Source organism: Crassostrea angulata, chromosome 8 (genome assembly GCF_025612915.1).
Source record: "Crassostrea angulata isolate pt1a10 chromosome 8, ASM2561291v2, whole genome shotgun sequence".
In the NCBI taxonomy this organism is placed as follows: domain Eukaryota; kingdom Metazoa; phylum Mollusca; class Bivalvia; order Ostreida; family Ostreidae; genus Magallana; species Magallana angulata.
Window position 1 is genome coordinate 32,004,254 of NC_069118.1, and position 24,910 is coordinate 32,029,163.

Here is a 24,910-nt window from a genome sequence, read left to right on the forward strand (position 1 = left end):
TCTACGAATTTTGATTTTGATTCCTCAGGTATTGTGAACGTGAGTTCCTCACATAGCCACAAATCTGCTGAGCTATTCCCCAAACATCACGACGGTGAAAACCAGAGTGTGATATTTTCTTGCCTTTTTTTAAAACAATTCTGATATTTTTCCTGACAAGTAAAATATGAAAACCGTTGATAAAGCCAGGAAAACTTCAGATATTTCAGACTATCTTGACTCAAATTATTACATGTATTTTCATAATCACACGCTTTAAATCGATAGTTTGTCGGATTTTTCTTAAAATAAAACACACAAAACCAAATCCAAAAACTACTGAAAAAATGTTTCAACAATGTATCATTCTGTTCAAATGCAGGTGTCACAATAAGTCTGTCATCAAATGCACGATCACAATAATTAAAACAACTCACCGACTTCTTTCTCCGAAATACCAATTTTTAAAATATTAAAGATCATGCTAAACGAGTATCAAATATCATGCTTTGCAGAAGTCAAAAAGTGCTCAATATATTATTACTTTAACCACATTTAGCTATATGAATAAAGTTCAATAAACACATTCAAAAGCCATTCGGACATTGGCATTGATGATATAAAAATATTAATACGGTATTTCATGTTTTTTAACTTAATATTTGATGCGAAGTTCCACGATGTTAATTTCGCAAGAGATTTACATGATGACATGGAATCATTAATTGATTTTATGATACATTCTGAGATTCAAACACAAGTTTTAATCATCTTTCCGGCAAGTCTCGAGTTCTACATAAATCTAAACTACTAGTATATAGTTTATGTAGAGCGGTGCGGTTCAGAAACCCTTGACTTGGGAAGACAAATAAGTATTGAAAATGGGGTTTATTCTAGGGATTCACTTGATCTAAAATCATGTCTTTTAAGAGCAAACTTCTTCTATATGTATATTTGTAATCATATGTTGGACCTATAGGTCACTTTATAAATATAAGCAACAGTAACTTTATGTATGTATGATTTCAAAGTATTGTTAACTTCTGTACATTGATAGATTACATTTCTGATATCCCGTATTTGAACCCATTTACTTTTGAATACCCTACCTACCAATTTGAATAAATTGGTTGGCAGATTTTATAAATCTAGCAGTTTGTAATGAGTAATCGTTGATCCATGAAATTATGTGTCGATAAATGAAGAGGTGCGACGATTTCATAGATAATTCAGTCTTTGTTTATTAAACAGCAGATGGGTTCTATAATTCATATCATCTCTATCTTCTTATCTTCTCATACTCAACATGCTCACAGAAAATTTTATTTGCGATCTTTTATAGAAAACTAAAACAGGATGTCATTGTTTGAACTTATGTATGTACATGTATGTAGCTCTGAATATAACATTTTCAGGAAATCAATATTTTCTCTGACAAATGATCTCTTGAGGACGTGATCCCTTCGTTTGAAAAAAAAACTTTCTTCAGTCAATCATTGGGTCAAGTTTTGTAAAGCAAAATTATATCAGAGGTTCTGAATAAAGAAAGAATATGAAGAGAACTGTTCAAAGCTGCTTGCTATTAGTGCGTCCTGCACACAATTGAGATAAAGAAACATGTACACAATTGTGCTAAAAAAAACAGTCCGCGATATCTAGCCAATATCCATGCCAACGAGAGATCTTAATATAAGTTGTAGAACTTGTATATCAATATATATAAAATAAATAAAGTTCAGTTCAGTTCAAGCCAATTTCATTATTGCATGATGGCCATATGCACTACTATATACAAGGTTATTTTCACGTACCCGTGTAATTTCCGCCCTTTAACACTTGCAAACAATTTTGTTCCGTCTCGAAATCGCCAAGACACAGCCGTTCCTAAGACATTGGAATTCGCACAGTCTATTTCCCTGTATACAGTATGAAATTTGTCGAGAAAGTAGCAGTTGAAATATGTCTTCTATTTGTTATTCTTTTATTGCAAAACCAGCGAATATCTGCAAACTGTTTAAAAGTTAACTTGATGAAAAGTAAGATAAATCAATCCTTTTTTTTTCGTTTACCTTTTAATCTTTCCTTTAGAAATTATTGCTACATCACATGTTTTACAAAAAAAAAACATTATGTTTTACTACTCACATAGCAAAACAATAATATGTACATATGAGAGCAGAAAACTTTCTCAACTTTGTCTTTTCTGAAAGTATTATAAAACTACATATAGCGATGAAATTGCCCTTTTGTATGGATGAATTCAATACACATACATTCAAAAAACCATATATTTATATTAAAAACAACATCACACTACTGTCAAACGGCGAAGGATAAAGAACCCCTCTCTCTCTCTCTCTCTCTCTCTCTCTCTCTCTCTCTATCTCTCTCTCTTCTTGTACATGTAATACTCAAAACATTCAACAACAATGATTTATAGAAAATTGAAGAAATAGAAGATAATGCATGTAAATAAATTTTGCTCCCCCCCTCCCCACCACCCATTGACAATTGTCAGTGTCAGTGATTGAAAATAAAATAGACCTAAAGAAAAAAATTCTCATCACAAATTTATGTCTTCTTTGTCAAAACCCTTTTAAGACAAAATCTAAAATAAGAAAAAATTATATAATTAATATGTGTTGGAGAAAACTATAAAACATGGGTATGAACATTTGACAAAAATAGCCCTATATATTGTAGACACATAATGTATATGGGTTTAACAGGTACATTGTAAAGTATACAACTAAAATCAATAGCTTTCACATCAGGTGTAACGAACACACACCATCGACTTAAACACACATAGCACCTTGCGGAGTTACGTCCCCTGCAGACAATGACTAACAGTACTGTATAGTCAAACGCACGGTCACAGTCAATAAAGTAGAAAACACTACAAACATCATGTCATGGTCTGTCTGTTAAATGGCTTCCTTTTCTTCTCCCATTCTCTGTTCTGCATTTACAAGAAGTTCCGGATGCCAAAGCAGGATATCATCCAAAGCTTATATTTTGTGCAATCTATAAAAAATAATCAATTTTCTGTGAATTGTTAAAAAGTACTAAGTAGAATAAATAGCAAATAGTGCTAATTAAAGCACTCTAAAAACTCAGTGTTACTTTATTCAAAGGACAGAATATCGAAGCTTGTTGTATTAAAGAGAGCTAGTCAAAGAAAAGGGGAAATCAAAGTAAGGAACCTGAAATGACATCCTGTGCACATAGAATTTATGCAACCCCCCCCCCCCCCTCCCCCCCTTTGTTATTTATTGCGAAGGGCAAACTTAATTGTGTATGTTTAATAAAAAAGGTTCAATTTTTAGGTCAAGTGCTTCCACCTTGATTCATATTATTTCACTTTATTTCCATATTGAAAATAATTCCAATTCCCCATCACAAATCTTACAATGAAAATAAAAAATACCTGTCTGTCAAGTAACTGTTTTTAAATGTTTGGCCTATACAGTAGTGTCTAAGAAATTTATTTCACACAGTACAGTAAGGATGATCCTTGTTGATATTTCTGATTTATGATTGATTTTGTAAAACGTAACAGAGACAGAGGTACTTACCGCCCCAGAATAAGGAGCGTAGATGACGTTCTGTGAATTGGCCTGTTCGCTGGTCAGTAGGCCGGTGGACAGCGACTGAGCTGTTGTATAGAAAAAGAATTCAAACTCAATGAAATTCATTATTCAACCAAGAAAAATACGAACATGTATAAAAAAAATCCAAACTCCACATCATTGAGAAAAGGAGCATGTATCAATCAGTGTAGTGAGTTTACATTTAGTACAATATGTACAAACTATGTAGAATGTACATACTATGTATAGATGCTGTACAGAAAACTTAATCAAACTTAATGTACATGTAATTCTTAAGATACCTAGAGAAAATTACATTGGATCAAAAACATGAACTGGTTTGTTGGGGGTAGGGGCTTTCCAATAGTGTATTAATACTTCTTTTGCATGCCATAATTTATAATAAACACTAGATTACCAAAAAAAAATCATTTATTTTTGGCTTTTGCATTAATTGCCATGTAGAAAGTCACTTCAATCTTATCATCAAACTCGTATACATTCGTTTACACTCTGACATTTCACAAGCAGCTTGTCACAACAGCTCAAGAGCCAATCATCATACAACTATGGTAGATAATGAATCAATACTCATTCATAAACTGTAAAAATATACTTTCTTCTGCTATGTTTGAATGCCAAAACAAATATCTTTCCTACCCAACTAATTGTCAAATCCTTTAAACACCTTTTTGCTATGTTTGAATGCCAAAACAAATATCTTTCCTACCCAACTACCTGTCAAATCCTTCAAACACCGCCCTTTAACTACTATTGGAGTTTCCATTCAATGTAATTCATCTAGGTTCAACCGAAATAAATTATATTTTATTTGCAAAGTTTTAATTCTAAATACCAGCACAAAAACTGGTACAAGGAAATAGAAAAATCTTATCCTCTTCTCCCCAAAATCATTTAACAAACAATAGGCTGAATTAGATCTCAACTCAGTTTGATATAAACACTCACTAAATGACTCTTCTGCCAAATCCTCCAGTGTGCCATCAGCACCGCCTGATCCACCTTTGTCTCCTTTGGACGACTGGAAGAAAAAAAATTCAATTGAAATATAGTTGTAAACATGTGCAGATATACAGGAGGGTGGTCAAGACCCCTCCCCCTCCCCAAACTCTTGAACAATTTAAACTTCTGGTCAATGAATTCAAACAGTAAAGTTACTGGGGGAAAAAAAGTCAAATGCCATACTTTCTCATGAGCATAATTTTGATTAAATAATTTTTTTTTCTCAATCTCATCTTTTCTTAGGGTAATCAAACTAGACTGATTTAGTTAACAAACACCAGCTTTGTCCTAAAGTTTAAATGATCCTCTCTCATCAGTTAAAGGATCATGGATAGGAGTATGTATATGCAAGAATTTCACAAAATCATAATTCACTTATAATCATGATACACATATAACAATGATACCATTGTGAACTGCACGTATCAAACTCACTTATTAATGCAATACATCCTTCAGACTTGATACCCAATGACTTAACGGTAACTGGTAAGCATTGGTGAACACTAACCTCTCTGTATTTTTGTAGATACTGTTTTAGGGGCTCCACATAGCTGTCGAAGCCCAGAGTAGACATGGCAAACAGGATGTCCTCTCCGTTGATTGTTTTCCTCTTCTCCTGGTGACAGCGCTCACTTGCTCTGAACAATGTGTTAAAGGATCCTTCAGAATTGAAACAAATTTTCGACCTATACCTCTAAGTGATTTTTCATTTCTACTACCAAATCAAACGCCAAATAGAAACTACAATCATAAAACTGCTCCTCTTTCAAATCTTAAGAGTAACAGATCATACTTTTCCTTTATTTCATACTCAGTCTATATTTAAATTTTCACATTTTTGTGGATAATTAACAAACCCCATAACTGAACTGATTGCTAATTGTGATGGTACTGTGGAATCATTAATTTTCGTGGGGGCCAATTTTCGTGGATTGCTAAAAAATTTCAGGTTCGTGGGGACGTAATTTCGTGTATTCTCTTAAACCTAAAGAGGAAATATGACTTTATTACCCTAATTTATTAATTCGTGGAGGATGTTACTTCGTTGATGAAAGGTACCCACGAATTCCACGAAAATTGAGCCACCATGAAATCTAATGATTCCACAGTATCTTTGTACCGGTGTTTCTTTTGTTCATTTAATTTAACAATTAGGTAACAAATGTACAGATCACTATTATTAAAACAGCAGTAAATTCATTTTTTTTATTCCAAGTGCGCCAATACAAAAATGTTTTTGGATGAACCAAAACACATAGATGTCTTAACTTCTGACTATTTAAAATATGTAATACATGTAGTATTTAATAATATTAAGATCACATATTACTGAATACCATAAAAGATATTCTGGTAAAAGATATCTTTATTGTTTTCTTGTCTCCATATGTAACTACATGTATTATCTTTAATTTTTTTTTAAATGGAAATTTTAGCATCAAATTTCACAAAATCAACAAAAAAGATAGTGTATGTTGAAGGTGTGAGTTAAGCAGGAAACATGGATTATCAAAATGCCCCCCCCCCCTCCAAATCAGGGTTGTCTCTAAAAATTGAAGTAGAAGGAGGAAAGGAAAAAGTAGCAGGGGGTCTGGGGTCTTGCCTATAGCTACATTGTGTTTGAAATGCAATAATAGCCGGGTAATTAAGGCATTATAGGTGGGGGAATTCCCCGCCTCCCGGGTCTTAGAGACAACCCTGCCAAATATAAGCTGTTTTTAGAAAGGATACTCGCTGGTGATGAAGCTGATGAACTCTGACACACACTCTTGCACTGTTTCTTTTGCATCTTTGGCAATCTGAGGGAAGAAAAGGAAAAAAAATACAAATAAGAATGCTAGGTGGTGGCAGCCATTTTTTAACTTCTTAAAAATGAAGAGTTCTGTATAATGATTAGAAAAATGTTTAATATTTGGATTTTTTCTTTTGTAAATATTTTTTTCTAAAAAAAATTTCTAAATTTATTAATAGTTCATGCCATAGAATATCATATTTCAAAGTAAAAGGCATGTCTGATGGTTAATTTGTTAACCACCTTGCCTCCTAATGCATAATACTTCTATTCCCAATTTATTGCCTCAGCTTAAATGAGATGATAAGCCTACCACATGATTTTGAAAGGAAAACCTAATTTGAATAGGAAGCATTACTGCAATAAATTTGGTAAAAATTGGGTGTCCCTATATCATTGAATCATATTAGCAATAGCATAAATCACATTAGCTAAATAATGTTTCCTTTTCTGTGGCATAAAATGTTAACAAATTTCCTAAACTGAAAAGGAAATAATAGTACATCATTAAGGGAAACAATTCAAAATGTACTAGAAAGGAAACAAATCAGTCCCACAAAACCAAATTTCTATTTCAATTATAAAGCAGAAAATCTTAAAGCAATATGAGCTGCATTTTTCATGTGGATTTTTTTTTTTTACTAAAATGTTCTTTTCTACTAAAATGACAAAAATATCATGGTTTTAAAATTTCTGTTAGCCAAATTTTTGTGGAAAAAGCCGTTAAAAAGCCTTATTTGGAGCAAAATTGAATTATTTTCGTCCTGTACAAAAATTGATTTGCTATATATATTCCTTAGAGGAGAAATATTGCCTTTGACAAAAATTAATGATTTTTTCAAATCTTATTTATCATAAAAGTAAGTTATATACAGACTTATCATACTAGCAGGTTTTTGCAGAAAAATAAAATTCTAAAAAATATAGCTCATATTGCTTTAAATATGATATTTTTTCAATTGAGATTGTGAAATCTGAAAATTTTCTACTTACCTTTCCTGTTTTGGGTATAGATTTCTTCATTATTCTAGCAACATTAGCTATAGGTAAAAATCGATCCTGTGAAGAAACAATACAGAATACATGTACCGCAAATAAATGTATACATACATACAACAACCAATTTTGTTGAAATCTTGCCCTAAATCTACCGATCTAAACAAAATATGAACTTCAATCTGCTCCATGGTTTTATACATACAGTTGAATTTCGGTATCTCGACCACCAAATACAATGGATATGTTGAAGTGATTTGTAAGTCCAAAACACTTAAACTTTAAGTATTTTACCCTTGATATCTCGAATACTCGGATATCTCAAAGTTTTTAACCAGTTCCATCTATAGTTCAAGATAAGGAGGTTTGACTGTATGTTTTATGCAATCCACGCAAAGTATTGAAAACCTGGGAAAGGATGGAAGTTCTAATAATAACCTTTTAGTTCAAGTGTAACTTAAACTATACCATTCAATGATTGTACCAAATATAAAATATGGATCTGAAATATGGATCACAGACTATAATTAAATTAGATATAAAATCCTAAAAATGTTTACGATTAGAAAAAAAGGGTCAAAATCACTCATTCAAAGATATTCTAGGTGAACATATTAATACTATATCAGACTAGGAAATATGGAATCAAATATACCACATATAATATTGCAATTTACGTATCAGCTTTCAAAGAAGACAGAGAGTCAGCTTCAAAAAAGAGTTAAAAGCAAGATTTTTAATCTTCAACACTGTTCAACAACAAACTTAACATGTCATCTTTAGGTATTTTCAATAAGGATTTGAAGTTTAAGTTAAATAAAACTTTTGTTGCTATCATTTTTGAACAATTGAACAAAATCTCATCTTCTAACTCAGGGAAACTTTATTTCTACAGTAATTTAATTCTACCGAGTATAAGTTGCAAGACTACTTTAAGTTTCCACTGAAAAAGCATAAAAGATTCCAGCTAACAAGTTTAAGTGTACATTCACTATTTATTGAAACAGGTAGATATTGTAAACCAATTATGCCAAAGGAAAAACTTTTATGCTATGCTTGTAAATTATTAGTCTAAAGTTAAAAACTCTTGTACTTTACTGTCCTGCGTAAAATAATCTTCGATTTCAATACTGTGATATTTTTCATTTGATTTCATTTTGATTGTATGCCAACATGGTGATGTCAATAGACCATTGAAATGAATATTAATCAGATTGCAATTTATCTACTTACCTGTTCCCTCAACGGCTCGTTATCTCCCCTGTTGTCGTCATCATTCTCAGTGGCTCCCAATTCCTCCCCATCTCCACCACCTACAAATATTTCATTGAAAAAAAAAACAATTTAAACACAGAATTTTCTGACCAAACATTCCAAGATATGATGAAAGAGGCAGGTCTGTTGATTACAGTAAATCAATTTTTCAGTCAAAATTGGTAATCGAGTAATTAATAACTCTTATCAATATCATAATGTAATCAATTTTATCAATTCTGCAATTTTGACCTGATGCTGCAGTGCCTGAAAAATTCACAATTTTTGGCCTTTTTTTTTTTTGGTTTGTTGGGGTTTTTTTGGCATTTGGTCATTAATCATCCATCTTCGCTAGCCAAGTGTCCAATTGTTTTTCTCATGAGAAAAAACGAATCGGAGACTTGGATAGCGAAGATGTTAATCATCATGTCTACTGATACACAGCAGATTGGCCACAACTTTAGGTATTTCCTTGAAACTGCAATTTTCACTTAAACCATGAAAATGGATGCCCTCAATCCACTAAAGGGACTGATACCGGTACATGACTTTGAGCTCAAATTTTTCATTTTACATTTTTTTAATGTCTAGAATGGTCAATTTGGATGTTTTACATTAAATGGCTCTATGCTTTGTCAAAATTTGAAAGTCAAATTAATATAGAGTTAAAAAGAGTTACAGAGGTTACAATTCTTTGTTTTGTAAACAAAGATCGAGTTCTGTTACTTTTTACATGTTGTAATCAATTGTTGCCTTCTGTTGTTGATAAAATTATTTATGAACACATTGAATGAGATTATCTTGTTTACCATAAGTTATTTTATCAAAGAAATGGAATATCTTTACTTTTCATTATTTGTATAAAACAAATATAAGACTCGAGTTTTTGCTACATAAAGATGACTTCCTCCCTCTGTATCTAGATTTTACCTTGACTTCTAGCTAACATTCAAATTTTGGCCAGTCATTCAAAATGCACAGGTTAAGTTTCATCTAAAATCGTGTCTAGTTCCCTTTAATGAAACCACAGTCACTACTTACCCTCCATGACATACTGTCCCCCCATGAAGCTCTCCCCCATTCCATCTCCAACACCATCACCTGAGTTACTGTCCATGACTCACTGTCTGCAATTAAATAGTAGTTTAAAACATGTTCCAAGTTACATTACAACTATTGAAAATCTTCTATGACTCCAGTAATCCTGTTTTCGTAAGTTTACATAGCATACCTTAGTAATAGTATTAAATTGTATGTTTCCTTTTTTTTTTTCTTTTTAATTATCAAGTTTCAAGCTTGGCTACACTGTGGGGTTCATGAAAACTTTAAAATCATAATTGTCAAAGTGGCCCAATAAGCAATTTGCTTATTTAGACCTATAGAAACTATTTGTTGACACTTTGAGAAGAGATGCCGGACATAAAACTTTTTTTTAAGTGGGAAGGAAGTAAAAAAAAAAAGGGTTTTAAATTCTTAAAAGTAAACCCCAAAATATGGAAGTACTCAAAATTTTTACTGCACCAACCAGCTAAAACGTATGCAAGACAATCATCAAAGATTTACTTATTTTCGATCATCATGTCAGCTGTAGTATTATGTCTCACGTAAGATGAATTTTAATTGTGACCTAATTAACTCCAATACACACTTTATAGACACAGGTAAATCGCTACGACATATTTAACACATATTCCAATACACAGTCAGTTGCCTACAATGAAAGCCCTTTGCAGCAAAATAACACAATGGTACCCAAGAATCGCAAAGTTTACCCGGTTTTTGTCTCTTTTCTTCACAAGGCCGCTGAAAAGTCAAATCTAAACATTGTTCATGTTGTCGACAGAGAAAAAGATGGCGCCAGGATTTTTTTTGACTTCGTAAATTCAGCATTTACTTATTTCATTTTAAGAGCTAAAAAAGTTTCTTTCTCATATTTTCAACAAATCAAAATTTCCACGTGCTGTCCAATTGATCGTAAGATTACAATAACAAACCTATGTGATCGTGAAGAATTTGAGAAATTGGTTGGTCAACTATGAGCCAGTTAGAATCAAGGAGCTTCCAGCCATTCAACGCAGAACATCGTCGGCAAATAATGACCGATTTACCCCCTCGTATAATGAACATAAATTTAACGCAGTTAAGAGCTTTAAACAAATTATTTATAAAATGGTAATGTAATTTACATTTGATAAACATTTACTAACAAAAGTGATGTTGAAATCAAGATTTCAAAATCGAAATTCCTACAAAATTGTTAAAAATATGAGTGAGAGAGATCAGTAGGTAAAATTGATAGAAGAGCAACTTTCCACGTCCTATTTCTTCTTTGTTAAAGAGAAAAAGATTACAACGAATCTCAATCCAGAGAGAACATAACTTCAAAAAATCAAGAACTAGTTTTTATTGGTTTTTCGATTTCTTTTTTGATAATATATCATCGCGATGAATTTGTTCAAATAACTGTTCCATCTCATTTCATGCCGAAATATTCATGCGCACCTATGACGTAACAGCCTATCTGGAAAGCCCCTTTTTGCTTGTCTCCGTAAAACCAAAACAATGCATATTTATGTAAAATTGTTCAAAGGAAACGATTTTCAAGTAGCCGTAAGTGTGAAATAACATGAGTATAATCCACATTTCATTGATTAAATGATTATCCGACTATTTATTTATTTATTAAATCGATGCAGAATACTATGGACACGTTCACGTTGGCCAAACATTGTTGTAAGCGCGAATTTCCTCTAAGAGGTTTCAAGTTTAAGTTTATGTCAGTCAGTTTTTATAATCTAAGATGAATGTAAGGAATATTGTTGTTGCATTATTTGGGGGTAACTTTGATTTCATCTTTAAATCTTACATACATGTAGGTATCACCTACCCTATAAAAATCATAACATAATATTTTATCGTATAAATGGTCTAAGGTACTATTTTAATGCATATGAATAGAGGAATATATAAACTTTTTTGTCTCATTTAATGTGAAGAATAGGCATACAAACAAGGTATAACATTGTTTATTATTCATTTTCTACATTTGCTTATATAGGCCTAGTAGTCTTATTATTCTTTATAAATGGAGAAATAAAATTTTCAACATTTTTAAGAAATTGATTATAAAATTATATTTGTATCAAAACATATATACTGATTATATATCTAGACATTTCAGCCATGAAAAAAAAAATTCAACTTCAAGTGCCACATAATTTATTTCTTTAATAATCTACAAACTATGTTTATAGTACATACATGTATAACATAATGGGGAATAATGTATGGTATATTACAGTAAAGGTCTGTACAATAAATGTTCATGCCTTGCACATAAGAACACGTGTACATGAACCTTAAAAAAAAACACCACATTATCTTCTCCTTGAGATACTTATCATTAAGTCCTCAAATTATATTGCAATCAAAACCGTTATGTCTCTATTTTTAGGGATTTCATTTACACGGATTGATTAAATTTTCCTCTCAGAGAAAACGTACTCCAGGAATTGGATACATTTTCTCCTGAGTATGTTTTCTCCTGCATACCTTATTTAAATCATTGACATATGCTGAGATATGATCAGAACATGATGAAACATTTAACATAGATGTAGAATATTTCAGAATTTTTTTTTGAATGATTTTCTAACATTTCTTCTCTGTAGGACACATTTTTTTAGAGATTTTATCGATGGATCTGAAAAATGTTGATGAATTGATATACAGTAAAACACAGTTATAGCGAACATGCTTATAATGAATTGATGCTTACAGCAAAGTGATTTTCATTCCCTGTGTCTTTATTACATGTCGTAAACATGACAGATATACTAGTAACGAGTTACGCTTATTATAACAAAGTAAATTTGCCCGTCCCTGGGACTTCGTTATAAGCATGTTTTACCGCATTAGACACCAATATTGTGCATTTATTATCACCTATTTCAGTCTCTTCAGTTTTCAGTGTGATACTTGTAACCAAAACAGATTTTCCAATTTCCTAATAAAAAAAACTCGTATAATAATAAAACCATCAAGAGCCTATATCCATCTTTGAACAATGAAATAATGCTTTCGAAATGATACTTTAGCAATCTGTAAAATAAAATATTCCTATAGCATTCCACCTGAGTTACAATTGATGTTGATTTAATCGGTTTTCAATTTTACTTGAATTTCAATATTTATTTATCAATTTCTTGTTAAAATATGATTGGTGGTAATTGTTTATTCTGAGTGTCAATTAATATGTAGAAGTTATCCATAGATTTTAAAAATATATAATTCTTGATTTTCATTTTCATAATTTTTTTTTATAAAAAAAACTATGTGTTTTTTTGGCTGTATCTGACATGTAAGTACAAATAATTGGATGGTGCATCAAGCCATCAACTGACACCAAATTTTGAGCTAAAAAATATCCTGTTCAGTTCACAGCCATCTTCGCTAGCCAAGGGTTTTCGGTCCACTTTGCTCCCCATAAATGGACCTAAAACCCTTGGCTAGGGAAGATGGTGGGGGAGCAAAGTGGACCGAAAACCCTTGGCTAGCGAAGATGGTTCACAGCCAAATTGAGTTTTCTGGTTTCTCTGAAGAAATAAAATCCTTCAAATAAAATTTTGTTGTGTCAAGCAACCCTAATAATTCATGTTTTGCTGATCTTTAAAAAAGAAATGAAGATAGGTCTATTAACTTGATTAATGAACTTGATTGTCAATTGGTATGCCCAGCCTTATCAAAAGAGTTGCTAATTTCTACAATCTTAAATTTGCTTTTGGATCAAGTTTTGATAATTGGCCAAAAGTATGGTTGAGTTGATATGATGGCCCTTATCAGAATAACTTATCTCGCACATACTTTGAATCAACAGGTATTTCGTATTGTTATCAAATTTGAATTTTATTATATTCAATTGTAGGTTTCCTCGGGCCAGACTGTGCAAGGATTGAAAGAAATTCTGGCCATGCAGATTGCAATTCCTGTTGAGGAACAGAAACTGGTCTTCAAAGGAAAAGCTTTAGCAGGTATGTATTAGTAGGAATATCAGTTTGGAAAAAATATCGATATTATTTATGAGTTCTTGCATATAAATTGAAACATATTGTAAAAATGTATTTTTTAAAACATATGAGAGAGGGAAGTGTTACAGTACAACACGGTTATAACAAAGCGCCAGGGATGTTTGTTGTAAGCATCAATTTATTATAAGCATGTTCGCTATAACCGTGTTTAACTGTACAGTGGAGCCTCAGTTATCGGGACGCTTTCGTTCCCAAGTCCAGTCATCCGGATAGGTGAAGCGTGTGGATATCTGAAATATGTGTAGTGTTGTCATGAATGATTTAATGTATTTGTATACAATGGCTTCCAGTGTTGATACTGGGGATTATTGCCTTCCATACCATATAGCAACACATACTAGAGTTGTCTGTTGATATAAACGTTTTTAGATATAAAGAACTCTGCTTCAGTTAATTATTTTGTCATGAAATATTAACGGAACAATAATGATAACCGAATCTAGCTAAATTCTTTGCATGTGTCTAAGTGTGATATGTGTGTGATACACTGTTGTTCACAATTTCTAAAAATGATTTCGGAAGTCAGTGTGTTTATACAAGCTACTCATGAGGGTCTAGCACGTAAAAAAAGGTGTGAAACTTAATTGTCAGGGGTAATCTTTTATACTGAGAAGGGTATCATCAAATTTTACCGTCCGGTTAAATGAAGCAAGATAAGTAGTAAATCAGTGTTTTGTAGTAAAAACAGACCGTCTGGATCCGGAACACGGAATTCCGGATGAATGAGACAAAATAACCTATAAAAAAATCTGTTCCCAAATAAAATCGTCCGTGAACTGAAGTGTCCGGTTATCTGGCGTCCGGATATCTGAGGCCCCACTGTATTGTAAAATGTGTGTATATTCACTGATTCATGAGAAATGCAAAAAAAGGTAATCGTGTGATGGTCTGTGTTTTAGATGACAATCGGTTGAGTTTTTACAACGTTCAAGAGGGAGACAGGTTGTTCCTTTTCACCAAGAAGTCTGATAAAGCTGGTACCCCCTCTCCTGGGAATGTTCCAAAATTTGCTGCAGACCTGTCATGTTGTACCACCACTGCCCTCTGGGACAAATTAAGAGTTTTCTTACAGAGACATTTCACACCACAGGATGTAGAGAAGGTCCTTATTGAATTCCAGAAAGTAAGTCAAAACAGATGTTTGTCAAAAAATGTTAAGGTGTAAAAGAAAGATGTACCTTCATCCTTTAAAAAAGATACTTTTATGTATGTTATTAAGAATATTATATTATAACAAGATGAACAAAAATATTGCAATATATAGTTGGGACCCTAGCTGTTACTACATTTCATCAGAGGCCCCCAGTGTGTTCAGATCAAATCCCTGGCCTAGGGGGCCATAAGAATTACATGTAGATGAGGTCACTGTTGAACTTTTTTTAAGCTCACCTGAACCGATGGTTTAAGTGAGCCTTTCTGATCACCTGTTGTCCATCGTCTGTCCGTCTGTTTGTCTGTCTGTCCATCTGTCTGTAAACTCTTCACTTTTACTTCCTCTCTAGAATCACTTGGCCAAATTTAGCCAAATTTTTGGGTGGAAAGGGGGTTTTAAATTATGAGAATATTTTAAAACAGAAATAATTGCAAAACAGTAAAAATAGGGTCTTATTAAATCTTCTTCTCAAGAACCACTGCACCTGGAATACTAATATTTACACTTAAGTTTGAATATATAGTGAACATTCTAAATTGCTAAAATTGTGAACCCTGGCCTTATACTGAGGCTCTAAGAGGGGCTAAAATTCTAACAATGAAAGAAAAATATAGGAAAAATGTTTGAAATTCTTTTCAAGAAGTAATATAATAATTTTATTTTTTGTGACATTACAATGCAAGCATTCCAAGTTAGTGTAAATTACTAGGTTCCCAAAAGGGGTTCAAAGTTAAAATAGAAGTAAATAGGGAAAATATTTAAACACTGAAATAAAATGATATGAGGAACTGTTGTTCAGGTGAGTGATGAGGCCAGTGGGCCTCTTCTTTCAATATGAATATATAGAGGAAAAGTGAGAATGTAAGCTAGTCTTAGTTTTATGGTCCCCAGGTTGGTGGGGGTCCAAGGGGCAAAGTCCCCAAAAGATCTGGGATTATAGGGTTTTTAAGAGAAGTATGAAACCATAAAAATTTCTGTTAATGTTTGAATTAAAATAATTTGCATTTATTTTTAAGAAGTATTTTGATAAAAATAGAGAAAGTTAATTTTAAGTAAGAAAAATTCTTAAGAATTAAATTTAAATGATTCCACAGTAAAATATTGTTTAAAGGAATAATCATTAATAGTGTGCAAGTAAACCATTTTCATAGATAAACAAAAATAAATTTTGATTTGAAATTGTACCCAAGTCCCTTTAAATGTTGAGATAATAATATTTTCAAATTGAGTTTTTTGTTACATATATTTTCACCTCTTTTTCCAGGACTTCAATTCCAGGATGCAGAAATTAAGTTTAGATGACATTGAACGATTTGCCATTACCAAGCTCAGACAAACAAATGGAGTTGCTGAAGTCAGCTAGGAATGAATAATTGGACAAGCTGCCAGACTTTTTTATCTGTGATTTTTAAATCAGATAATATGTCTTAATAGTTTAAGGGAGAAAAAATTCTACTCTGGTTTTACTTGCAATTTGCTTCTGAGACTATTTTAATATTCATTTTTAGTTTCTCAGGCAAAAAAGTAAAAATCATATATATATTAATAGATATAATGCTGCAGTCATGTTTTTTTTTAATGAAAGGGAATAACTCTCAGTTTTCTTTTTATATTTCTTTAAATTGAGTTATTCCCATTTCAAGGTACAGTTTGTGACAAAATGAGGCATTACCCATGAGCATTGATAATCATATTTTTGGAAAATGATTTTATTTTTTTCTGCAGACACAGATTCAAGTTAAATGATATGATTTGAACCTAATGTGTTTAATGATTTTATCTTGGTTACTGGGTAGACCTGCATTGAGATAAAAGCTTAATTTTTATGGTTTAATTTTATATAGACAAAGTGTATGATTAATAAATGATGAGATGCATGCATGTTGAGTCATTGTGTGAATTTGAGGGAAATGTCAAGATTGATAGTATATTATAATCAGTACTAACAAGAGATCTCCCTTTTTTTTTTTAGATGATTTAATGCTTGTAAACTTTTATTGTGGTTTAATATTTTAAATTGTTGTGTTCAATGTTCAATCATCCATTGATCAACTCTTGCTTATGGATTGAATAAAATTTAACCAGAAGTCTTGTTTTATATATTCAATGTACGTTAGCGATTTTTTCTCTGTTTTTGAAAAGGAACCTGTGGCTTTTAAATTGGGGAAAAATCTGTGAAATTTTGGTTAATTTGTAAAAAAAAAAAACAAAAAAAAAAACATGTTCTAATTAACATTTGCCTTTGCTAAATATCACATTTTTATTACTATCCATTTTCATCCATTGTCGTGCATTACCAATTTTACGTTTTTAACTTCTTTTTAAAAACTACAAGGCTAATTGTTACCATTTTTGGTGTGAGGCATCTCTATGGTAAGAGGAATCTAAATTGTGAAATTTATGGCTCTACCATCCCCGGGGCACCACAAGTGGAGCCAGATATGCAAAAAAAAAATCCAAATTTTCAAAAATCTTCTCCTCTACTCTAGCTTACACATGTGAGGAAAAAACTGGTTGCATGGTTATGATGTCCATGAAGCCCTCTACCAAAATTGTGAAATTCATGGTCCCTGGTTCAGGGGTTCTGGCTCTAGGGTGGGGCCAATATGGCCAAATAGTAAAAATGTATTAAAGCTTATAAAATCTTCTTTTCTACCCCTATATATATTTGTTTATAACTAAATGCATGGTTATGATGTCCATGAAGCCCTCTACCAAAATTGTGAAATTCATGGCCCCTGGGTCAGGGGTTCAGGCTCTAGGGTGGGGCCAAAATGGCCATATAGTAAAAATGTATTAAATCTTAAAAAATCTTCTTCTTTACTCCCAAACATGGGCAAAAAAACTGAACACATGCTTATGATGTCCATGAAACCCTCTACCAAAATTGTAAAATTCATGGCCCCTGGATCAGGGGTTCAGGACATGGGGGGGGGGGGTGCAATCTTCTTCTCTATTCTCACACATCTGTATAAAAAAAACTGACTTCATAATTACGTTTACCAGGAAGTCCTCTACAAAAATTTTAAATGTTATGTCCCCTGGAGTATGGGTTTTGACTCTAGGGGCAGGGCCAAAATGGATGTATAGGTCTTTGTCGGACAGGTTTTGCATCGCATCAGAACGTTACACTCGAGGATAATGAAGTATTTAGGATATGATTGATTTACCCCCATGTTTGTTGGTCTAGTTGTTTTGTGTATATTTTCAAACACAGTACATACAACGATAATATTTTTTTTTCCGAAAAAGAAAAAAATACGAACAATAAAAAATTGTGATATAGACATTGAAATTATGAGAAAAAAAATTGGATAGCAGTAATAATTTTAATATTTTATGTTATCCTGTGTTTCAGATCAATTGGTTCTCTATGATATTGTCACTGTTAATGTCATTACTGAAATTAATCTTCTTTCGTGTGGAATGAAGTTAGATCCATTTCATTGCTAAATGGCGAGGGCTATCGCATGCGGTTTGCTACAGGCAAACAGTAAAACAATTTCCCCGTTCTTCGATTCAAATCTTTAAGCTATCTAAAGCCGTGGTGGGTCGTCAAGTATCTAATAATGTATATATAGTCCCTCAAATTCTCGACAATTCTTTAGAAAAGAAGTGAGGGGTAAGTATGTTCCAAAATATTTTCTTTGTGTAAATTTTTAAGAAGATTTTCTGATTTGGAAAAAGATGATGCTACGTCCCTGTATTATTAATATGGAAGTTCACTAGACTATTTTTTTGTTCATAAAAAACCCCATTATTTTATCACTGTGCATGAAGACAAAATGAATCGTTTACATACATGTAAATTTTATTAGACTTCATTGCTGTCATGGATTTATTTTCTGCCACTTCCACAGTCGTAAATATTAAAAAAATAAATTATGTTCATTAAAATTAAACTATGTGTAACTGTCGTAAAAAATATAAATTAAAGAAGATAATTAATCAAAGGACTATATATGGTATGGGCCTAAAATGGCCCCCTAAAAGGAATATCATTATTTTACTGTAATTCTTTGTTTTCTTTGTACAGATATATATGTGATGTTTTTACTAAATGTTCATTTTGATTCAAGTGCCCATAATTTAGATATACGGCATTGTAAAGACAACCTTTCCCGCCATTTTTGCATTTTAGCATAAAAGAGCTTGTTTTCAAGCAGTTTTTCTTTCAGGAAACATAGAGCGCATGCTTGCAGAACCAACAAAATATTTTAATCAGAGATGTATCTAATAAGTGACAAAAAAATTGTCCTGGTTCAAGCATGCGCTCTATATTTCCCATTCGTAAAAATATGAGAAAAATGTCAATTTTCGTCTGATTTTGATTGAATTATAGAAATAGCGTCACTTCTGACGTCATATACTGCAAGTGGGTGCAAATAAATCAAACAAATACGTGAAAAATATATTTTATATCAACTCTTCTAAATTATAACATAACATTTTATTGTACCCGAAACACTTTAAATATTAATAATAGTGAATTAGGGGGGGGGGGGGGGGCCAAATTGAACTCTTATCATATATAGTTCTTTGTTCTCAATAACTTTAATGCTCAATAACCATGACTCTGGACCAATACTGCAGCCTGAAGAGGGTTCAAAATTCATTATGGAAAAACATAAGGAAGGTGTTCAAAATTCTTTTCAAGAACTACAGTGATACAATTTGTAAGATTACTATGCATGCATCCTAAGATAGTGTAGATTCTAGATTGTTAAAACTGTGACCCCGGACCAATACTGCCCCCCCCCCCCCCCCCTGAGGGATTCAAAGTTTAAAATAGAAATATATAGGGAAAATCTTGTTCTCAAAAAATACAATGCTACGTTTTGTTATTAACATATATTTACATTATCCAGTGTCTTTGTCTGTGATAACACTACGTATCGATTTTGTACTACATAACCCATAATACAAATGACGCCAAATTGAGGCGCCGGCGGGGTTTGCTTATTTATATTTAAAGATTTAATCGTACGATGGCCTAAAATTATATAAATATAAGTAATAAGGAATCATTCTTTGAATATTATGAGGTGATAATTTCAGTCGGGGCGTGAGCAAATCTATCATAAAGCCTTTCGGGCTTTATTGGATTTGATCACACCCGACCAAAATTATCACCTCATAATACTCAAAGAATGATTCCTTATTTCTAATGGAATCTTTTTCGAATGAGTTTATTATCATGCGCGGATCTAGAGGGGGGGGGGGGGGGGTCGGGGGGGTCCCGACCCCCCCTGGAAAATGAAAATTTATTAAATTTACATAGTAAAATTATCGCGAAAATATGCCTTGGACCCCCCCTGGCAAACACAATTATCCTTCGGACCCCCCCTGGAAAAATTTTCTGGATCCGCGCATGATTATGATACCCACTTTTTTAAAACTGATTTTAAAAAAACCCGATTTCATTATCATAATGATACCTACTGCAATATTAAATAACAAGTGATAAGCTGTCAATGTGACAGCAAACCGGGTTTTCTTTTATGTGAACTGTATCCATAATCCATGTCAACCCGTATCCAGTGAAATGGAGTACCCTATATGCAACATTTTGCCCAAAAAAAGTTCAAAAGCTAGTATTTTTTTTTTTTATAAATTATCAGAAATCAAAATTCTAGCAATATGCACACCTCTGATATATGTACAATTGATCTGCAAAAGAACAACTTCCTATCTTGAGAACTGTAGGAGGAGTTATCCGTACAATGAGGGTACCCTATATGCAATATTTTGCCAAAAAATGACTAAGTTCAAAAGCTGGTATTTTTTTATGAATTATCGGAAATCAAAATCCTAGCAATATGCACACCTCTGATATATGTACAATTGATCTGCAAAAGAACAACTTCCTATCTTGAAAACTGTAGGAGGAGTTATCCGTACAATGATTACCCTTTTGGCAGCCGCCCGCCCACCCGCCCGCCATTTTAATAACCGGATGTTTCCGTTGGAAAACCCGGTTAAAAATACAATCATATATATACAATCAAGAGTTGAAGTACAGCAAAGAATTTTCCTATGACCAGTTGACACAATAAAACAGGTGCCCCAAATTACATACCTCTGCTCGAAACATACAATTGAAAGCAATGTTTTTCTTGTACACTAAACAGCTGTTAAAAACTGTTATATATGTTTCAGGAATGTTCTATTAATACTGATAAATGGTCCCTGTGAATTTAAGCCCTGAAAATATTTTTCATTAATAATATATAAATAATTAAAATATTATAATAATATATAACTTTTACATATACGTTTGTACATGTAATACCAGTATATTGTTTGTATAAGAATGAGCAACATGCGAAATCTACTTCTATCTTGGTAATTGACATGACACTGATGATCATGACACTTGTCAATTTATTTGATAAGGTACAACAGCTGTATATAACATGCAAACAATGCTCAAATGCTACTTTATTTATATGATGGAATTAGATTAGAGATATTTTTTTTTATTGAAAATAAAATTAATAATATAATGAAAGAATAGAATTTATGAATCCATCAGTATAAGGAAAGCAAAGTTTAAATCTATTTCATAGAAAATGCCAACAATGAAATTCAATATGCACGTCAGAAAAAGGCTACTTTTGTTTGATTTTCATCACATTTTTATCATTGATGATGTCTACTTTAGATATTTGATTTTCTTTACATTGCCTTTGTAGTACTCACACACAAACAGATCGTCATTATTGTCCACACATAAACCATAAGGATTTTCCAGATCACAGTTATCAATGTAACGGAGAAACTGTCCATTCTGGTCCAGAATGTGGATACAATGGTTGTCACTGTCTGATGTCAGGATACGACTCTGACTGTCTGTTGTGATACCATAGGGTTCAAACGGGTTGTTCTCGGTAACTGAGGGATGACCGGTGTATCTCCATCTAAGTTTCCCGTCCTGATTAACCACCACTACTGCACCAGCCTCACAGTCAGCTACACAGATGTCATGGTTTCTGTTCTCTGTGATGTATTTAGTACAAGCATTTCCTGAGTACAGAGGTTTACCTTCATTATCAAATTGAATGGTTTGTTTCTCTGTAGATCCAGAGTAACGGACAACTTTGGATTGAGTGTAATCTACACTGAACATGTTAACCAGGAGATCACCAGTAGAGGTGACACACAGCTGACGAGGCCTCCATCCCTGTAATCTGATCAACACTTCTATCTGTCCATTTTTTTCTTTATTTACTGTCCTTGTTGTCCTGTCAGCGTACAATAGATCCCTGTTAATGTCTACAGCTATATCAATAGGCCAATTTCCTGATTTTGTTTTGATTGTTTGGAGGAGTGAACCTTTAATGTTAAAGCATTTGATATCATTGGTATCTCCACACGTCCATATGCTGTCCTCATTAAGACAGGTAACACTGCGTAGATGTTCATGCCCAGTCTGTATTGTGACAACAAGCTTTGGTTCATCCAGTAGTTCTTTGACTGAAGTTTTGGGTTGGTTTAGTGACAAAACATTTTCTTCTGTAGCAGTAGATAATGGGGTGATCTGTCCAAACAAACTATACATCTTCTGACGGTCTATTGGATTTGGAATGAATGTTGGCAGTGATACCTGAACCTTGGGTGGAAGCTTGCTGAACTCTTTGATCTTAGAGCTGTATTCAATGGTTGAAGATACTTCAGTGGATTTCTCGATTTTCCTTATGGCATGTAATGTTTCTTTTATGAGAGACTGTATCTGTTTGATTTCATTCAAGTGTTTCCGTAAAATGTCTCTGTGTTTCACTTTTATCTCGCTGATTTCAGTTTTCATTTTGTTGATGATGATGTCGATTTCCCTGTGCCATTGCTCTCCTTGTTTGGACATTGTTGTTGTAAGTTTCTCATATCCTCCATCCAGGTTGGCAAGCTGATTTTCCAAGTCATGTGAAATTTCTTCATATGTAGGGGAAATATGATTTTCGAACTCTTGTTTATCTTTTTTTATATTGTCTTTCTTTGTCTTGAATACTTCTGTAACTTCTACAAATTTATGTCTGCCATGTTGTTCAGATGCCATGCAGGAAGAACAAACAAAAATGCTGTTGCAATCTTTGCACTGAAATTTACAATTCTTTTGTGAGTGTGTTTCACATTTTGGATAGATGAGGGTTGATCTTCGTTCCTGGAATGGAACTATTTTATGTTTGTCGTATCCATCTGAGATGTGATCTCCAATGCAGGGCTTGCAGAGGTTGACATGACAAAAGTCACAGTAGCTGTGTACTATGGCGGTCTCACAAAGGTCACATCGGTGAACATCCTGGGCACTAGAATGAGGATCCATGGCTGTTCAATTTCTAAAAAAAATAATGAATACTTATAACTTTTGTGTTCAATTATAGAAATAAAAGGATTTTAATGTTTTCTAAATTCTCAGACACTGTCACAGTAAAGAATTGATTCTGTATGTGACATTATTTTAATTTAGATATTTCTCTATAAAAATCACCTAAATGATTAAAATTACCCCCCCCCCTTTAATTTTTTTTTTCAGTGGGACATTAATATAAATTATTAGACAGTTTTCAGAATTTTATAAATCATTTCTAAAAAACTCAGCTGATATTGTTGCGTTTGATTACCTGTAAATTATGGAGTTGAATAAACAGAACATTAGATTCAAAACGAAAGTAGTTTTATGATGTTTTAGGGTATTTCTATTCATAACTTCAGATCTAATTAGAATTAGGCTAACGTTTATATGTTTTATTCACCATAGCTTGCAATTTAATTTTAGTTAATAAGAAAACAAACCTTGTTATAAATTTTTTTTACATATTCTTTAACTGTCTGGTACGCGTCCCCAAAACATGGCTGATCTTGCTCTGAATGTGACCACCTGATTAGAAATTTATAAACGAATGCAAGAGTTACTCCCCGTTGATCGCTATCGACGTTGCCTGGTTAGGTCTCTACATATTTTTTCGTCTTTTTCTTCTAAAATTAAAGTTTAGTCTATTAAAAAAATATAGAATATGTAAAGAATAAGACACAAGTAGAATTACTATTTTGAAGAATTATTATTTATGTTCGGTATGTCATATGCATAAATATTAGAGAGCACTAAATTCATATATAAAAACCAAATGGGTTTAATGTGCAATTTTAGTGTTGTGTACTTTCGTACTAATTAATATTTGAGCAAGACTGTCATGCATCAAAAGTGTCCCAGATATAAAAGCAGAGCAATTTTTTTTATATATATAATAGTGTGATTTTTGTAACAGGCCATATGGTTGGTTTATATGCCAATATTTTTAAGCAGTTGATCATTATTTTTTAGTATAGATTTCTCTTCCAGTTAAAAGATACGTCTCTAATTATAGACCCTTTCACTGTAAAAAGATTTGAGACATTTAAAGTTTTTTTTTTATGTTTTTGGTTTATACCCTGTGAAAAATAAGTAAATCATAGTGCGTCTCACATTAAATTTATTATAAATGTTCGTGAAAAGAAGCGAGACGGCAATGCATTCTAGTCAAAATGAAGGCAGAAAATGTTCTTGATCCGCGCATGGTGAGATGCCTATAGATTTGAAGTCTACTCTCCCCTCCCAAAAAAAAAATAATCGGGAGAGGGCTACATTATTGCAGCTAACAATCACCAAGTATGATACTCTGTTAACTCTTTAAATTTCAGATGCTGGAGGAGGTTAAGCTTTTTGGAGCGGTTCATGTGTTTATGTTTAATTCTACTACAGTTATTGCCGAGATCAAAGAGATGCCGCGGACATTATTCTCCAATATACCACGAACGTCATCAGTAAATTATCAGATCAGAAATACCTATTTGTCTCGCACTGATCATGGAAGTACCACTTCAAACCGTAAAAAGTTTTAAAACCATGTCAATTTCACGTGTTAGTTCCAGTCAAAACAATGTGTATTGCCTCAAATCTTTATTCTTAAGAGATCAATGCGGCTGTTCCTAGGACCTCCCTAGCACATTTTCACGGCGTGTTTTTACATAAAATATATAACGTGTTGTAGTAATA

The 24,910-nt window shown here is 32.7% G+C and overlaps 3 protein-coding genes across 5 annotated transcripts; 1 reads left to right on the top strand and 2 right to left on the bottom strand.

Moving 5' to 3' along the window:
• Nucleotides 1-2,035: 2,035 nt before the first annotated feature.
• Nucleotides 2,036-10,746, bottom strand: LOC128158958 (nuclear transcription factor Y subunit beta-like). 3 transcript variants are annotated; one of them, XM_052821955.1, is made up of 9 exons: nucleotides 10,413-10,628; nucleotides 9,682-9,763; nucleotides 8,620-8,699; nucleotides 7,384-7,449; nucleotides 6,330-6,397; nucleotides 5,107-5,236; nucleotides 4,542-4,614; nucleotides 3,558-3,637; nucleotides 2,036-3,006 (listed from the first exon to the last, which is right to left on the bottom strand). In XM_052821955.1, the coding sequence occupies exons 2-9, from the start codon at nucleotides 9,755-9,757 to the stop codon at nucleotides 2,980-2,982; spliced, it is 600 nt and encodes a 199-aa protein (XP_052677915.1). In that variant the 5' UTR covers nucleotides 9,758-9,763; nucleotides 10,413-10,628; the 3' UTR covers nucleotides 2,036-2,979. The 3 variants fall into 3 exon arrangements, with proteins under 3 accessions (XP_052677915.1, XP_052677914.1, XP_052677913.1); XM_052821954.1 differs by lacking the exon at nucleotides 10,413-10,628 and adding an exon at nucleotides 10,635-10,746 and having other exon boundaries at nucleotides 2,037-3,006; nucleotides 9,682-9,767; XM_052821953.1 differs by having other exon boundaries at nucleotides 2,037-3,006; nucleotides 9,682-9,767.
• Nucleotides 10,747-11,094: 348 nt separating this feature from the next.
• On the top strand, nucleotides 11,095-16,970 carry LOC128158959 (ubiquitin-like protein 4A). Its single transcript, XM_052821956.1, has 4 exons — nucleotides 11,095-11,250; nucleotides 13,565-13,670; nucleotides 14,627-14,850; nucleotides 16,145-16,970. The coding sequence occupies exons 1-4, from the start codon at nucleotides 11,203-11,205 to the stop codon at nucleotides 16,241-16,243; spliced, it is 477 nt and encodes a 158-aa protein (XP_052677916.1). The 5' UTR covers nucleotides 11,095-11,202; the 3' UTR covers nucleotides 16,244-16,970.
• Nucleotides 16,971-21,244: 4,274 nt separating this feature from the next.
• Nucleotides 21,245-23,769, bottom strand: LOC128158952 (uncharacterized). Its single transcript, XM_052821941.1, has 2 exons — nucleotides 23,671-23,769; nucleotides 21,245-23,213 (listed from the first exon to the last, which is right to left on the bottom strand). The coding sequence occupies exon 2, from the start codon at nucleotides 23,198-23,200 to the stop codon at nucleotides 21,536-21,538; it is 1,665 nt and encodes a 554-aa protein (XP_052677901.1). The 5' UTR covers nucleotides 23,201-23,213; nucleotides 23,671-23,769; the 3' UTR covers nucleotides 21,245-21,535.
• Between the last annotated feature and the right edge of the window lie 1,141 nt (nucleotides 23,770-24,910).